Source organism: Oncorhynchus clarkii, chromosome 29, assembly GCF_045791955.1.
Source record: "Oncorhynchus clarkii lewisi isolate Uvic-CL-2024 chromosome 29, UVic_Ocla_1.0, whole genome shotgun sequence".
Lineage (NCBI taxonomy): Eukaryota > Metazoa > Chordata > Actinopteri > Salmoniformes > Salmonidae > Oncorhynchus > Oncorhynchus clarkii.
In genome coordinates, this window is record NC_092175.1 from 4,904,126 (window position 1) to 4,921,104 (window position 16,979).

At 43.8% G+C, this 16,979-nt stretch overlaps 1 protein-coding gene across 2 annotated transcripts in view; it reads left to right on the forward strand.

The window, feature by feature from the left end:
• Window positions 1-16,979, forward strand: part of LOC139388257 (metal transporter CNNM4-like) — a 32,890-nt gene that overhangs the window by 2,467 nt on the left and 13,444 nt on the right. For both annotated transcript variants that reach the window (XM_071134807.1, XM_071134808.1), the window contains exons 2-4: window positions 5,520-5,663; window positions 9,877-10,014; window positions 10,285-10,454. In XM_071134807.1, coding sequence (XP_070990908.1) covers window positions 5,520-5,663; window positions 9,877-10,014; window positions 10,285-10,454 — 452 coding nt within the window. The remainder of the gene's footprint in view (window positions 1-5,519; window positions 5,664-9,876; window positions 10,015-10,284; window positions 10,455-16,979) is intronic.

Consider the following 16,979-nt stretch of genomic DNA (forward strand, 5'->3'; position numbering starts at 1 on the left):
TTAGTTTTCCTATGGAGTAGTGACAGTATAATTTAAAACAACAGATATTCCCATTCAAATCAACATTCTCTGACGTGTGGGTCTCCAACCATCTTTGCAGTACCATTTGAAAGGTTTTAGTCAATTTGTCAGCCAAAACATGACATCCTCGCTGTATTCCAGAGCATGTTGTGTCTCAACAGATGACGGGCACAACACAACTCAGGTGATGTAGCAAAATAGGGTCTAAAGCTACAACACATGCAAATATTTAAAAAGTCTGAGTTGATATGCGTTTTCAGGTAATTGACATCAAAGGTATAAAAAATAAACTTTTAAAAATTAAGAAACCCATCTCTCAACCGTTTATCTCTTCTAGTGATGAAGACATGGATGTGTCATGGTATGGTGGAGTATGGACAATTGGTTAACTTTGAGCACCTATCTATGGAATGTTTTGGCCTTGGTTCAAAAAGTCACTTTCTAAGCACTTTTACAATGGGCAGATATGTATGGAAGGGGTGATGTAAAAAAATAAGTCCATTCTGTTGTCGTTTAGCTCATAAGAGTAGAAGGGCCACGCAGGAGAGAGCATTCATTGGGCTAGTGCTGCTATCATCACTCAGCCTTAGGTCTATACAGGGTCTAGGCTGTTGTTGAAATATAAAACATTAAGAACATTTTCCTAATATTAAGTTGCACCCCCCCCCCCCCCCCCCACACACACACACACACACACACACACACACACACACACACACACACACACACTTTTGCCCTCAGAACAGCCTCAATTCGTCGGGGCATGGACTTTCAAGGTGTCGAAAGTGTTCAACAGGGATGCTGGCCCATGTTGACTCCAATGCTTCCCACAGTTGCGTCAAGTTGGCTGGATGTCCTTTGGGTGGTGGACCATTCTTGATACACATGGGAAACTGTTGAGCGTGAAAAACCCAGCAGCGTTGCAGTTCTTCACACAAACTGGTGCGCCTAGCACCTACTACCATACCTCGTTCAAAGGCACTTAAATCTTGTCTTGCCCATTCACCCATTCACCCATGTGTGCCATGTTAATGGCACACATACACAAATCAAGCCTCAATTGTCGTAAGGCTTTAAAATCCTTCTTTAACCTGTCTCCTCCCCTTCATCTACACTGATTTGAAGTGGATTTACTAAGGGACATCAATAAGGGATCATAGCATTCACCTGGTCAGTCTGTCATGGAAAGAGCAGGTGTTCTTAATGTTTTGTATAGTCAGTATATTAACCCTTTACACTCTTGGGAATTGGCCTATATGGACAGGACTAAATTGAAATGTTTCTTACAGATATTTACTGTACTTTGCCTCATTTTTTAATGACAAAACCTTATTTGTTGGAACTCTGGATACATTCAGTAACATAAGAATATTCCTGGAAAACGTGGGGTACAGCTGAAGTCGGAAGTTTACATCAACCTTAGCTAAACATTCAAACTCAGTTTTTCACAATTCCCAACATTTAATCCTAGCAAAAAATCCCTGTCTTAGGTCAGTTAAGATCCCCACTTTTTACTTTAAGAATGTGAAATGTCAGAAAAATAAATAGAGATTTATTTCAGCATTTCTTTCTTTCATCACATTTCCAGTGGGTCAGACGTTTACATACACTCAATTAGTATTTGGTAGCATTGCCTTTAAATTGTTTAACTTGGGTCAAACGTTTCGGGTAGCCTTCCACAAGTTTCCCACAATAAGTTGGGTGAATTTTGTCCCATTCCTCCTGACAGAGCTGGTGTAACTGAGTCAGGTTTGTGGGCCTCCTTGCTCGCACACTCTTTTTCAGTGCTGCCCACAGATTTTCTATAGGATTGAGGTCAGGGCTTTGTGATGGCCACTCCAATACCTTGACTTTGTTGTCCTTAAGCCATTTTGCCACAACTTTTGAAGTATGCTTGTGGTCATTGTCCATTTGGAAGCCCCATTTGCGACCAAGCTTTAACTTCCTGACTGATGTCTTGAGATGTTGCTTCAATATATCCACATCATTTTCCTGCCTCATGATGCCACTATTTTGTGAAGTGCACCAGTCCCTCCTGCAGCAAAGCACCCCCACAAATGATGCTGCCACCCCCTTGCTTCACGGTTGGGATGGTGTTCTTCGGTTTGCAAGCCTCCCCCTTTTTCCTCCAAACATAACAGTGGTCATTATGGCCAAACAGTTCTATTTTGTTTCCTCAGACCAGAGGACATTTCTCCAAAAAGTATGATCTTTGTCCCCATGTGCAGTTACAAACTGTAGTCTGGCTTTTTTATGGCAGTTTTTGAGCAGTGGCTTCTGAGCAGTACTGAGTGGCCGTTCAGGTTATGTCGATATAGGACTTGTTTTACTGTGGCTATAGATACTTTTGTACCTGTTTCCTCCAGCATCTTCACAAGGTCCTTTGCTGTTGTTCTGGGATTGATCTGTACTTTTCACACCAAAGTACGTTAATCTCTAGGAGACAGAACGCATCTCCTTCCTGAGCTGTATGACGGCTGCGTGGTCCCATGGTGTTTATACTAGCGTACTATTGTTTGTACAGATGAACGTGGTACCTTCAGGCGTTTGGAAATTGCTCCCAAGGATGAACCAGACTTGTGGAGGTCTACAATTGTTTTTCTGAGGTCTTGGCTGATTTCTTTTGATTTTCCCATGATGTCAAGCAAAGAGGCACTGAGTTTGAAGGTTGGCCTTGAAATATATCCACAGGTACACCTCCAATTGATTCAAATGATGTCAATTAGCCTATCAGAAGCCTCTAAAGCCATGACATAATTTTCTGGAATCTTCCAAGCTGTTTAAAGGCACAGTCAACTAAGTGTATGTAAACTTCTGACCCACTGGAATTGTGATAGTGAATTATAAGTGAAATAATCTGTCTGTAAAAAATTGTTGGAAAAATTACTTGTCATGCACAAAGTAGATGTCCTAACCGACTTACCAAAGCTATAGTTTGTTAACAAGAAATGTGTGGAGTGGTTGAAAAACGAGTATTAATGACTCCAACCTAAGTGTATGTAAACTTCCGACTTCAACTGTCGGTGCATGATAAGACAAAACAATGACAAGGGTTTGAGTGAGGGGACTAACTGCTGTCTCCCAAGTGGCCACACACCTCTCCAAAGTGTGCACCGTAGTAATTGCAATGCACTTTTATGACTTAAAGAAGAGTCTTGAACTATAAGGTGCTTTTTAGAACTCTGCTAGCTATGTCGTTAAGGAACTAGAGCAAGCAGACTTGTAGTAGTTTTGTTTGGAACACAGCCCCACCATCTCATAATTTCTGTTGTTTACGCAATCCATAAACGGCCTATTATCAATTGCAATCTGGTTCAGGTGGGCATAATTTGAAAGCGAGTGCAAATGTTCTTCTTAATAGACAAACAGGCTAATTCTGTTCAGGACAGCCCTGGGAATGATGCCGTGTCATCTTGTAACTGTATATCAAACGTTGCCCAATTAGCGGCAGGGATGGGGGCAGCTTCTTGTCACGTGCAGTGCTCAAGTTCAGAATGGTTGTCAGTCAAATCCCACAGCCTGAGCTGTGACACAATTTATAGCATGTTACTGTATAGCCTGTCCGTTCCAATTTAGGCTCTTATTAGTGCCCAAATCTGCCATTTGTAACCCATATACAGGTAGAAGTGCAAAGGGCTACTGATGTAACGTGTTATCAACATCAAGTCATTTGACATTGCACGTTCATAGAACACGAAACGTTGTGTGGCTAACTAGTCCTATGCCTTGCCCGTTAGCTGACCGAAACAACAGTTTGTGTCACCGTGAGTGGGTAAAGAAAGACAGTTGTCACCAGCGGTCATAAATGTTTGTGACAGAGTTATATATAGCCTAGGCCTTATGGCAAAGAGATTCTCAGTAAAGCATCACTGCTGTTGTTATCCAGCAATACCAGAACGCACCACAGAGAGCAGAACGTACTCACTGCATCTTCAAAGGTCTCTTCACTGTGCTTAGAGCAGGGTTGCCTGGAATCCAAACTGTTATGTACTGCAAACTGAGCATAGGGATGGACACAGCTCTGGTCCTGGGGAGCCACATTGTCTGCTGGTTTACATCCTCAAAGTTTAATCAGAGATGGATTCAGACTTGGGAAAGCGGGTGTGTGTACTCTCTGGGCGATCAGAGAACTGAATGGATCAGTTAGGAACATGCGAGGAACAGAAATCAGCTGTACTGTCAGTCGCTATAAAGCAAGCTGCTGGTAACCAAGTACCAAGACAGCAAAGTACCTCACCCTGGTGCTGGAAGGTTGTGGATAAAGTATGGGTGAGGGTTACGGGTAGAGTTAGTGATTTGAAGTAGCCTAGTTTTTGTTGTTAGACAGCATGGTGAGATAGTGGAGGGATATTGATAGTTACAGTCCTGATCCTGACATCACACAAACAGATCAAAGATGGCCCGACACTGACCGAACCTAACAACCGTCACGGCTATATAGTCACTGTGACCTCACTCTTCTGACCCAGTGGAGTCTCTACTCTTTATTGGCTGCAGAATTTGAGATGTCAGCAGTGCTGTCAGTGGAATGGGCATTTGTTTTCTCAACTCTGTAATGTTTGTTTGTTAGGTTGACTTGACAGCCAATCACTTCCCACTTCCTGTTCACCCCCACTTTAAGTGGAGACTGACAATACAATTGGCTGAATATTATACATTATGTGACAGAAATGTTGAAATACACGGCACAGTGTGTTCCCAACTCTAACACTTGGAGAGGAGAAGAGGGATAGTAAGTTAAGAGAGTGAGTGGATTACCCCTTCTGTCTTTTTATTCCCATCCCCCTTTCTTGTTACAGACTTAGAGCTTAAAGAGAGGAGAACTGGGGGAACTGCCAGAGGGAGATGAGATGACTTACTATACAGTGCACTAAAGTACCCCCAGGGACCAGGCACTGTCTCTCCTCTCAACCTTCAGACCTCAGTACTGACTGACTGACTGACTGACCGCAGTACTGACTGACTGACTGACTGACTGACTGACTGACTGACTGGGAGAACTGGGGGAACTGCCAGAGGGAGATGAGATGGCTTACTATACAGTGCACTAAAGTACCCCCAGGGACCAGGCACTGTCTCTCCTCTCAACCTTCAGACCTCAGTACTGACTGACTGACTGCACTACTGACTGACTGGGAGAACTGGGGGAACTGCCAGAGGGAGATGAGATGACTTACTATACAGTGCACTAAAGTACCCCCAGGGACCAGGCACTGTCTCTCCTCTCAACCTTCAGACCTCAGTACTGACTGACTGACCGACCGCAGTACTGACTGACTGACTGACCGACCGCAGTACTGACTGACTGACTGACCGACCGCAGTACTGACTGACTGACCGACCGCAGTACTGACTGACTGACTGACCGCAGTACTGACTGACTGACTCCAGTACTGACGGATCTTGGTCTTGTCACTGTCTCATTGGTATACACTAGGTTGTGGTCTCGGTCTTGTGGGTTTTAAGTCTTGACTCTAACTCTGGTGTGCTACTTCTAGGTAAATCCCACCTGGCCATCGTTCAGAAGGTGAACAACGAGGGGGAGGGGGATCCCTTCTACGAGGTGCTGGGATTGGTCACCTTGGAGGACGTAATCGAGGAGATCATCAAATCAGAGATCCTGGATGAGTCCGACCTTTATAGTGAGTCAAACTACATGTCGACAATGGATCAATCTGGAGTCCGTTTACTTAAACTGTAGTGACCTGTGTGTAGTGTAATGAGTTAAATTGGGCATGGCCATTAGTAAACCCTACTCTTGCAGAACTACCCTCCTGCAGGGTTTGGTTCCTATTCTAACACATCTGATTCTACTAATGAGCTGAATGAAGCGTGTAACTGCAGGGTTGTACTTGGTGGCATTTGGGCATGGTATTTGTTTTTATTTAAATGTATTTTGGGTACATATTAGAAATGAATTAAATAGTTAAATAAATGTTAAAATAAATATGTGTAGGGCTAGAGAAAAGGTCTACCTGAGGGGAGCGTTGGCCTCTCCTGCTAAAGATTTTTTTTTTTTTGAAAATGTTTTATGATAGTGAATTCACTCGTGTGCACATGCTGCAATGTTTTTGACTTGAGGTTATTGTTTATAGGTGCCAGATAAATTGTACGATTTTCCCTTTTTGTTTGTGAGGGAATGAGTCCCGTCTGGTCTGTCGAATCTATACCAATGCAAAGGACTGGAAAGTCAACTTTTCATTAACCCTTAAAAACATTAGAAATAACTTAAAAACAATTAGGCTTCTCCAAACTCTGATGCTGCTGGTGGTCATTAGTAGCCTACCAAACTTGATAACTGCCTGGTACTCAGCACTGTATTGTCCCTCTAATCACTCTGACATTAATGCAAATGTCATCGAAAATCTAATCAAAGACTTCATGAGAGCTCATGTTGCACAGTATTTCTATCGGCTATGCAATTGCCTGAGAAAACAGAGTGATGGCCTCTATTAAAAAGAGGAGGATCCCATCAGCTTTATATAGGCTCGGCCTACTATATTTATTTCTCAACTTTCCTAATATTAAGCACATTGTTTATCTTTACAACAGGAGTGTAGCCTACCTGGCTGCCATGAACCACAGTGCATAGATGACATGTATTTTTCCCACTGCCCCTGTTTCGAGACTGGCGCACGATAATGGTCCATTCTAAATCAAAACAAATTTCATACATATAATATTTAGCATGTGTAAAGACCAGATTAAATCAACAAGTGTCTGATGGGTGACAATATTAGCATATCACTTGTGAATTATAAACTCAGCAAAAAAAGAAACGTTGTTTATTTTCAGAAAACTTAACATGTGTAAATATTTGTATGAATATAACAAGATTCAACAACTGAGGCATAAACTGAACAAGTTCAACAGACATGTGACTAACAGAAATGGAGTAATGTGTCCCTGAACAAAGGGGGGGTCAAAATAAAAATAACTGGTGTGGCCACCAGCTGCATTAAGTACTGCAATGCATCTCCTCCTCATGGACTGCACCAGATTTGCCAGTTCTTGCTGTGAGATGTTACCCCACTCTTCCACCAAGGCACCTGCAAATTCCTGGACACTTCTGGGGATAATGGCCCTAGCCCTCACTCTCCGATCTAACAGGTCCCAGACGTGCTCAATGGGATTGAGATCTGGGCTCTTCGCTGGCCATGGCAGAACATTGACATTCCTATCTTGTAGGAAATCACGCACAGAACGAGCAGAATGGCTGGTGGCATTGTCATGCTGGAGGGTCATGTCAGGATGAGCTTGCAGGAAGGGTACCACATGAGGGAGGAGGATGTCTTCGCTGTGACACACAGCATTGAGATTGCCTGCAATGACAACAAGCTCAGTCCGATGATGCTGTGACACACCGCCCCAGTCCATGACGGACCCTCCACCTCCAAATTGATCCCGCTCCAGAGTACAAGCCTTGGTGTAACGATAATTTCTTCAACGATAAACGCGAATCCTGTCTGGTCCAGCGACGGTGGGTTTGTGCCCATAAGCGACGTTGTTGCCGGTGATGTCTAGTGAGGACCTGCCTTACAAGAGGCCTACAAGCTCTCAGGCCAGCCTCTCTTAGCCTATTGCGGACAGTGACCACTGATGGAGGGATTGTGCGTTCCTTGTGTAACTCAGGCAGTTGTTGTTGCCATCCTGTACCTGTCCCGCAGGTGTGATGTTAGGATGTACTGATCCTGTGCAGGTGTTGCTACACGTGGTCTGCCACTGCGAGGACAATCGGCTGTCCGTCCTGTCTCCCTGTAGCACTGTCTTAGGCGTCTCACAGTACGTCTCACAGTCCTCATGCCTCCTTGCAGGATGCCTAAGGCACATTCACGCAGATGAGCAGGGACCCTGGGCATCTTTCTTTTGGTGTTTTTCAGTCAGTAGAAAGGCCTCTTTTTAGTGCCTAAGTTTTCTTAACTGTGACCTTAATTGCCTAAAGTGTCAGTGTGTTAACGACCGTTCCATAGGTGCATGTTCATTAATTAATTGTGGTTCATTGAACAAGCATGGGAAACAGTTTTTAAATAATTTACAATGAAGATCTGTGAAGTTATTTGGATTTTTACCAATTATCTTTGAAAGACAGGGTCCTGAAAAAGGGACGTTTCTTTTTTTGTTGAGTTTATATTATCACTTGTGAATGATGCCCAGCATAAGAAACAATACCTTTTTTTTGTGACTTTTTCAAATCATCGTCGCACACCTCATGTTGCCTAGCCCATAGGCCTATATGTTTTGATAAGGTTTGTATCACAACTAAAGTGGCCAAACAAATTAAGCACATTAATCTGCTTTACAAGGCATGTAGAGCCTAACTTGGCTACATAAGCAGCGTGTGAATTTCAAGTTTGGGGAAGATGATTTTCACTATAAAAAAAAGCACATTTATAATAAGAGCATTACATGAATAATCGTATTTGCGGTCACTTTTGATGATGGTGTTTTCCGTGTGTGCATTGTTGTGCTTATAATGTGGAGAAATAGCCTTATAGTTTAAGCTAAATGTTCTGATCTGTAGCGTCAGCCTCATTGAGCAAAAAAGGGTTTTTGACGCTAGTGGTTGTATTTTTTGGGATTGCATCCCACAACTGTCCCAGACCGTTTGGAATATGTATTTCTCGCACAGAATAGAATAGGTCGGTTTTTGTACTATGGTGGATAGTAGATTGACATCGGCTAGTGCGATTGCTAGTGCGTTTGCTGTTCGTTAGGCCTACTCATCTTATTGGCTTACAAAAGTTAATGTGGACAGTTCTTCCAATATCTTCAATATGCGCCTCAGAATTGGATAAGGACGCGCACAGTTGCCTCCCCAATGTGTCTGTCTTCACTTGTAGCCTGTGAAAAAGACCGGATCTCGTGATTCAGAGCCATGTGAGTGAGAGGTGCTTCGGCGCATGCAGCACTCGGGGAGAAGGGAACAACGGCAACTGGCCGCAAAAAGCATGGACTCTTTTAGGGTGCTTTACGGCCACACATAGGGGTTACCGCCGAAAAATTAGAGGCGTTATCAAGTGCTTGTCAAATTGTGAATGAGAGACTGATGAAGTGTATACAGCCTGCGCAATAAACAGCTCACGCGTTTCAAGTGACTTTGTTCAAATCATCATTGGACCCCCGCACATTGACTCGATACCGGTACCCCCTGTATATAGCCTCATTATTGTTAATTTTTACTTTAGTTTATTTAGTAAATATTTTGGTAACTTTTTTTCTTAACTGAATTGTTGGTTAAGTGCTTGTGCGCATTTCGCGATAAGGTCAACCTGTTGTATTCGGGCACATGTGACATACGATTTGTTTTGAATCATACAATCAGAATCTTCTCAAACACTCTCTTACCACACAACAATAAAGGCTATCAGAACTACCAGTAGTCTTCATAAACAACTGAACACATAAACAAACTCCGTGTAAATGACAATAAAACAAACTAAATACCGGTTGGAAAAGGTTGTAATCAGTCAATGGAATCTGCCAAGAACAGAAAGGCCACGGAGAACAGCAGAGACCACCGGAGATGGGTAGTCCAACAATGTACATTAGTAGATCTGAGCCTTGTTGTTATTGCGACACGATTACAATACAAACCTTTTTTAAATACAACAAACGTTTAAATACAACAAACAAACGGAGTAAAGGAGCTTCCGAACTGAGGGTTGAACACTTCCTCATTCCCACCACTGTCAACCATCTTTTGTGCAGCTGATGCTGGCTATTTAATAGGAAATGAAAAGGTAAGCCCCCCATTTGGGAGGAGAAGCACTGAGGGGGTTCAGACAAATTCAGGGCCGTCACAACACAGGTCAGTGCTAAACATGTTAGTTGCTGTTTTCCCTCTCCTCTCGCCAGCTGACAATAGGAACAGAAAGAAGGTGGACCCTAACAAGAGAACGCGTGACTTCTCTGCTTTTAAACACACGGAGAACGAGTGCAAGGTGAAGATCTCTCCCCAGTTGATGCTGGCTGCGCATCGCTTCCTGGCTACAGGTGAGTGGACTGTCATAAGCACGTATGAGCCTTCCTAATGTCTTATAACACATTTTATAATAAATGGTCTCTCAGTCAATGAAAGTATCTATTTGTATCAACAGAACAGCTGGTATTTAGTCTGGATGATAATGGGATTAGACAGAATTCTCATCAGATTTATGATGCCTCTTAATGCATTATAGACCCTTTAAGTGTTAGCGATCTGTCTGATTTCCGGGTGTCTCTCTCTCCCCATTCAACCCTCACCCCCTCTCTCCTTCCCAACAGAGGTGAGTCTGTTCAGTCCCTGTCAGGTCACTGAGAAGGTGTTACTGAGGATCCTGAGGCACCCCGATGTCATCCAGGAGATCAAATTCAATGACGGCGACAAGCGATCCGCTCTACACTACATCTACCAGAGAGGCAAACCTGTCGACTACTTCATACTCATACTGCAGGTGCCCATTACTCTCGCTATCTCTTGCTCTCCCTCTCTCTCACACACCTCTACATCTACCAGAGAGGCAAACCTGTCGACTACTTCATACTCATACTGCAGGTGCCCATTACTCTCGCTATCTCTTGCTCTCCCTCTCTCTCACACACCTCTACATCTACCAGAGAGGCAAACCTGTCGACTACTTCATACTCATACTGCAGGTGCCCATTACTCTCGCTATCTCTTGCTCTCCCTCTCTCTCACACACCTCTACATCTACCAGAGAGGCAAACCTGTCGACTACTTCATACTCATACTGCAGGTGCCCATTACTCTCGCTATCTCTTGCTCTCCCTCTCTCTCACACACCTCTACATCTACCAGAGAGGCAAACCTGTCGACTACTTCATACTCATACTGCAGGTGCCCATTACTCTCGCTATCTCTTGCTCTCCCTCTCTCTCACACACCTCTACATCTACCAGAGAGGCAAATGTATATCGACGACTTTGTACTCATACTGCAGTTACACTAACACGTGTGCAAGAGCACACGCACTTAAACTGCAATACCACATTGTGGCATCTATCCTATTCTTACAGGTTTTATTTTTTTATTAAACCTTTATTTAACTAGGCATGGTAGAGACTATAGACTGCTCACTTACAGCTTTAAACACACACAATCTGTCTGAAATCTGACTTGCTTACTACTTAATAAAACTGCATACTCTTGATTAATCGTACTACGTACTGTTTAGTACGTTCTAAATGCAGTAAGTAACAAATATCAACATACTACTCAGCCATACTGAGAATTCATCATCTAATGCGTAATTGCATTGATTCCTGCCATTCGTGCATTCTGGTAAAGCTCGTCACCATATCTGATTATCAGCGGGTCTCAAGACGATTCTCTTCCTCAATAGTGTGCAGAAAATTCTACTAGATGACAAGCCAAAATGTATGAAATCCTTGCCTTTAAAGCATAAACTATTTTTTAAATTTCACGTACTCTTAAAGTATTATATTTTCGCGTACCCAACATCTCTACTATTTAGAACGCAAGTACGGGTATTCAGGCACAGCCACAGACTTCTTGACTGTGAATTAGGCTCAGCTGTGTGGTTCCTTTGGTGTGACTCAGCCTACTGGCTTCAGCTGTTTTAAGTGTACAGCACAATGTACAGAGCCTAGTGAAAGTCTACACATCCTTTGTTGTACAGTGTTCAGATTTTTCTGAAAGGGATTCATTTGTTGATGGGTTTTTTTTGTACGGATCTACTTCACATATTTCAAAGTGAAAGAGAAATGAATGAATTAAAAATAAGATAACGAAGATGTCTTGATTGCGTATGTCTTCACACCCCAGAGTTAATATTTGGTAGAAGCACCTTTAGCTGCCTAATAACTCTTAGGGTAACCTATGTCATTAGTTATTGACAAAATTTCCCAAGGTCAGTCAGTTTTTTTTAAAGCAGATTTAAGTGCTTGTGTGTGTGTGTGTGTGTGTGTCAAGTGACCTTGTGTGACGCTTAGCTGTGGGGCAGACTTGCTCTTCACTAATTGATCCCTTTTATGTAAGGAGAAACCGAAAGAGGGAAGAGGAGTGGAGAGAGAGGGAGGATTGGAAAGGGGAGGAAAATACAGTTGAAGTCGGAAGTTTACATACACTTGGGTTGGAGTCATTAAAACTCGTTTTCCAACCACTCCACAAATTTCTTGTTATCAAACTATAATTTTGTCAAGTCGGTTAGGACATCTACTTTGTGCATGACAAGTAATTTTTCAATCAATTGTTTACAGACAGATTATTTAACTTATAATTCACTGTATCACAATTCCAGTGGGTCAGAAAGTTCACATGCACCTAGTTGACTGGGCCTTTAAACAGCTTGCAAAATTCCAGAAAATTGAGTGTATGTAAACTTCTGACCCACTGGGAATGTGATGAAAGAAATAAAAGCTGAAATAAATCATTCTCTCTACTATTATTCTGACATCTCACATTCTTAAAATAAAGTGGTAATCCTAACTGGCTAAAACTGAATTTTTACTTGGATTAAATGTCAGGAATAGTGAAAAACTGAGTTTAAATGTAATTTGCTAAGGTGAATGTAAACTTCCGACTTCAACTGTAGAACATCATTCTCATTCAGACAAGAATCACATCCCTGTTTAAGTCAGCGCTATGCTACATCAGGCACACACACACGCATCAGTCCACTCTGACTGCAGACCGTAAAAGCCTGCAGTGTTTAGACTAGTATGTTTGCCCAGCCCACAGACACACTGCCTCACAGAGCACATCATTAAATCATAGCCTGGAGTTCCGCTCCCTTAATGGCGGTCGGGCAAAGGTTAACCCTCCCCTCACACACACACACACACACTACCCCATGCTGATTCACCGGGGGGATTACCCAGATCACCCTGGGGAAGAGATCGGGGCGATGAGTCTTAAACGGCCCTGGGTAATCAGTCATTTCAGCATGGCTGTCAGTGTGTGTAATTGTGCCAGATTTTAATCTCTTCTGAGAAAGGGCAAGGCACTACAAGTGTACATACCACAGCCTACCACAATACACACAGACGATACATCAACACATAGACCAGGGGTACTCAAGTGCTATTTATTGTTTACATAGCCCTCTCCGCTGACACTCAAATAGCTGCCGATGTTATTCATGACCTTGTATCCCAGGCTGAGACAGAGTCACCTGAAGCAGTAAAGCTAACCACGGAGAACTTTAACCAACATATCAGCAATATGTTACATGTCCTACCTGAAATGAAGCCTGCCTGGACCTCTGTTATGGTAACATCCCAGGTGCGTATTTTTCCAAGGCGCTACCCAATCTTAGGGGTTCAGATCATAACATGGTTCAGCCCATCCCAGCTACTGAAGCCCTCCAGGACTGTTTTGAGTCCACTGACTGGGTGGCCCTGACGGACAGCACCAATGACCTGGATGAGGCAGCGCATACGGTCTCAGAGGATATCCGTTGTGTCTGTGAGGATCTCGTTATTTCTAAAAAGAAAGTCAACATCTTCCCCAATAATAAACCGTGGGTAGTAACTCAGGAATTAAAAGAGCTTCTCTGCCAGAAAACAAGTGTTTAAATCAGTGCAAGGCAGCATACGAAGACACATTTAGAAAAACCTTTTCAAGGACAGTAGGAAAGGCTGGCAAAGGCCACAAACCATCACAGGCCACACACCATCACAGGCTACAAACCATCACAGGCTACAAACCATCACAGGCTACAAACCATCACAGGCCACAAACCATCACAGGCCACACACCATCACAGGCCACACACCATCACAGGCCACACACCATCACAGGCCACAAACCATCACAGGCCACACACCATCACAGGCCACAAACCATCACAGGCCACCAACCATCACAGGCCACAAACCATCACAGGCCACAAACCATCACAGGCCACACACCATCACAGGCCACAAACCATCACAGGCCACAAACCATCACAGGCCACAAACCATCACAGGCCACAAACCATCACAGGCTACAAACCATCACAGGCCACCAACCATCACAGGCCACAAACCATCACAGGCCACAAACCATCACAGGCCACAAACCATCACAGGCCACAAACCATCACAGGCCACCAACCATCACAGGCCACACACCATCACAGGCCACAAACCATCACAGGCCACACACCATCACAGGCCACAAACCATCACAGGCCACAAACCATCACAGGCCACAAACCATCACAGGCCACACACCATCACAGGCCACACACCATCACAGGCCACACACCATCACAGGCCACAAACCATCACAGGCCACAAACCATCACAGGCCACAAACCATCACAGGCCACAAACCATCACAGGCCACAAACCATCACAGGCCACAAACCATCACAGGCCACAAACCATCACAGGCCACAAACCATCACAGGCCACAAACCATCACAGGCCACAAACCATCACAGGCCACAAACCATCACAGGCCACACACCATCACAGGCCACAAACCATCACAGGCCACAAACCATCACAGGCCACACACCATCACAGGCCACACACCATCACAGGCCACAAACCATCACAGGCCACAAACCATCACAGGCCACACACCATCACAGGCCACACACCATCACAGGCCACAAACCATCACAGGCCACAAACCATCACAGGCCACAAACCATCACAGGCCACAAACCATCACAGGCCACAAACCATCACAGGCCACAAACCATCACAGGCCACAAACCATCACAGGCCACAAACCATCACAGGCCACACACCATCACAGGCCACAAACCATCACAGGCCACAAACCATCACAGGCCACAAACCATCACAGGCCACAAACCATCACAGGCCACAAACCATCACAGGCCACAAACCATCACAGGCCACAAACCATCACAGGCCACAAACCATCACAGGCCACAAACCATCACAGGCCACAAACCATCACAGGCCACAAACCATCACAGGCCACAAACCATCACAGGCCACAAACCATCACAGGCCACAAACCATCACAGGCTACAAACCAATGAGACATTGTGTGAGCATTGAAATGACCTTGCTTTTGCAATTGATTTGAACAGTTTCAATTGTAGGTTTGACTTGTGATTTTACATCGCAGCAGAAAGTGGCCTTGGACAGTATAGACAGCATACCAGCTGTTGATGTACAGATCTCTCTGAATGACGCAATACTTTCAACGTGTCAAAAGCAAACGAAAATCATATGTTCCAGACGGCGTCAGCAGCAAGGCAGTTCAGGCATGCGCAGACCAGCTCGCATTACCGTTCCAGCTGTCACTGAACCGTGGGAGAATTCCAGTCTTATGGAAAAAGTCTACTGATTGTCCCAAAAGCCGAAAAGATCTGTACCCAATGAAAATGTTTTAGAAAAACAAATTCTCTCTGGTCTCCCATCCCAATTAGAACCAAACCAATTTGCCTACCGTGCCTCTATGGGTGTTGACGATGAGCTACTGGTCAAGCTGAACAATATCTACGAACATTTAGAAAAGGCGAATAGCCTAGTGAAAATGTGTTCATTGACTTCAGTAGCGTGTTTAACACCGTCCAACACCACCTACTGGTGGATAAGCTGGTGATTTTGGGAGTCAGCTCTCTACTTCCTTGGTGACAAAGGTCCCGATGGATAATGTCATTTATCGGTGTAGTGACAAACCTCCACCTCGCATCCCATGCGACCCCAAACTGTTCTCACAGCCAACAAGAGGGGTGTGAACATTTTGTAGTTTTAAAGCTCATTTTCTGCAATTCTACACATTCTTCCATGTCTTATGTGTGTTTATGATACCAGGGGACGAAGCCCGACCGTGTGGAAATAAATCAAATACAATTCTGTGTTGTTTTGTTGACGACACCCAAGGTGACACTGTGCAGATACAGCAACATGAGCACAGTTGCTCTGGTTTCACCATTCAGGAAGGTGTGTGTGCACGGTTCGGTTGTGTGTGTATGTGTCATCTGTTGGGGGTTATTGGGATATGTTTTGCCAGGGCACATTGACATTTGTGTGTGTGTGTGTGTGTGTGTGTGAGAGAGACACTGGAACCTCAGCATGCACACCTGCACTGTGATATAATATTGATGAGACCGCCAGGGTTCTCTTTTACCTTGGTAGGAAGGCTCAGTCATAGAAACGTAGCAGATAGATCAGACAACATTAGCAGTAGAAATAGAATCATAATATTCCTGGTCAGATGATCAGGCTTAACTTGACGACCGCATAAAATCGTGCATTGATGTCAATGGAGTTAGGATTCGGGCCTTTGTGGCTAGATCAGTGCTAACACAGCATACTATAAAAAGTAGAATGTGGAAACGTAGTAGATAGAAGAGACAACACCACTGAAGCAGTAGAAACGCTGTATGTATGTCACTACTCATCAGTGTGTGTGTGTTAATGTATGTCACTACTCATCAGTGTGTGTGTGTTAATGTATGTCACTACTCATCAGTGTGTGTGTTAATGTATGTCACTACTCATCAGTGTGTGTGTTAATGTATGTCACTACTCATCAGTGTGTGTGTTAATGTATGTCACTACTCATCAGTGTGTGTGTTAATGTATGTCACTACTCATCAGTGTGTGTGTTAATGTATGTCACTACTCATCAGTGTGTGTGTTAATGTATGTCACTACTCATCAGTGTGTGTGTTAATGTATGTCACTACTCATCAGTGTGTGTGTTAATGTATGTCACTACTCATCAGTGTGTGTGTTAATGTATGTCACTACTCATCAGTGTGTGTGTTAATGTATGTCACTACTCATCAGTGTGTGTGTTAATGTATGTCACTACTCATCAGTGTGTGTGTTAATGTATGTCACTACTCATCAGTGTGTGTGTTAATGTATGTCACTACTCATCAGTGTGTGTGTGTGTTAATGTATGTCACTACTCATCAGTGTGTGTGTGTTAATGTATGTCACTACTCATCAGTGTGTGTTAATGTATGGCACTACTCATCAGTGTGTGTGTGTTAATGTATGTCACTACTCATCAG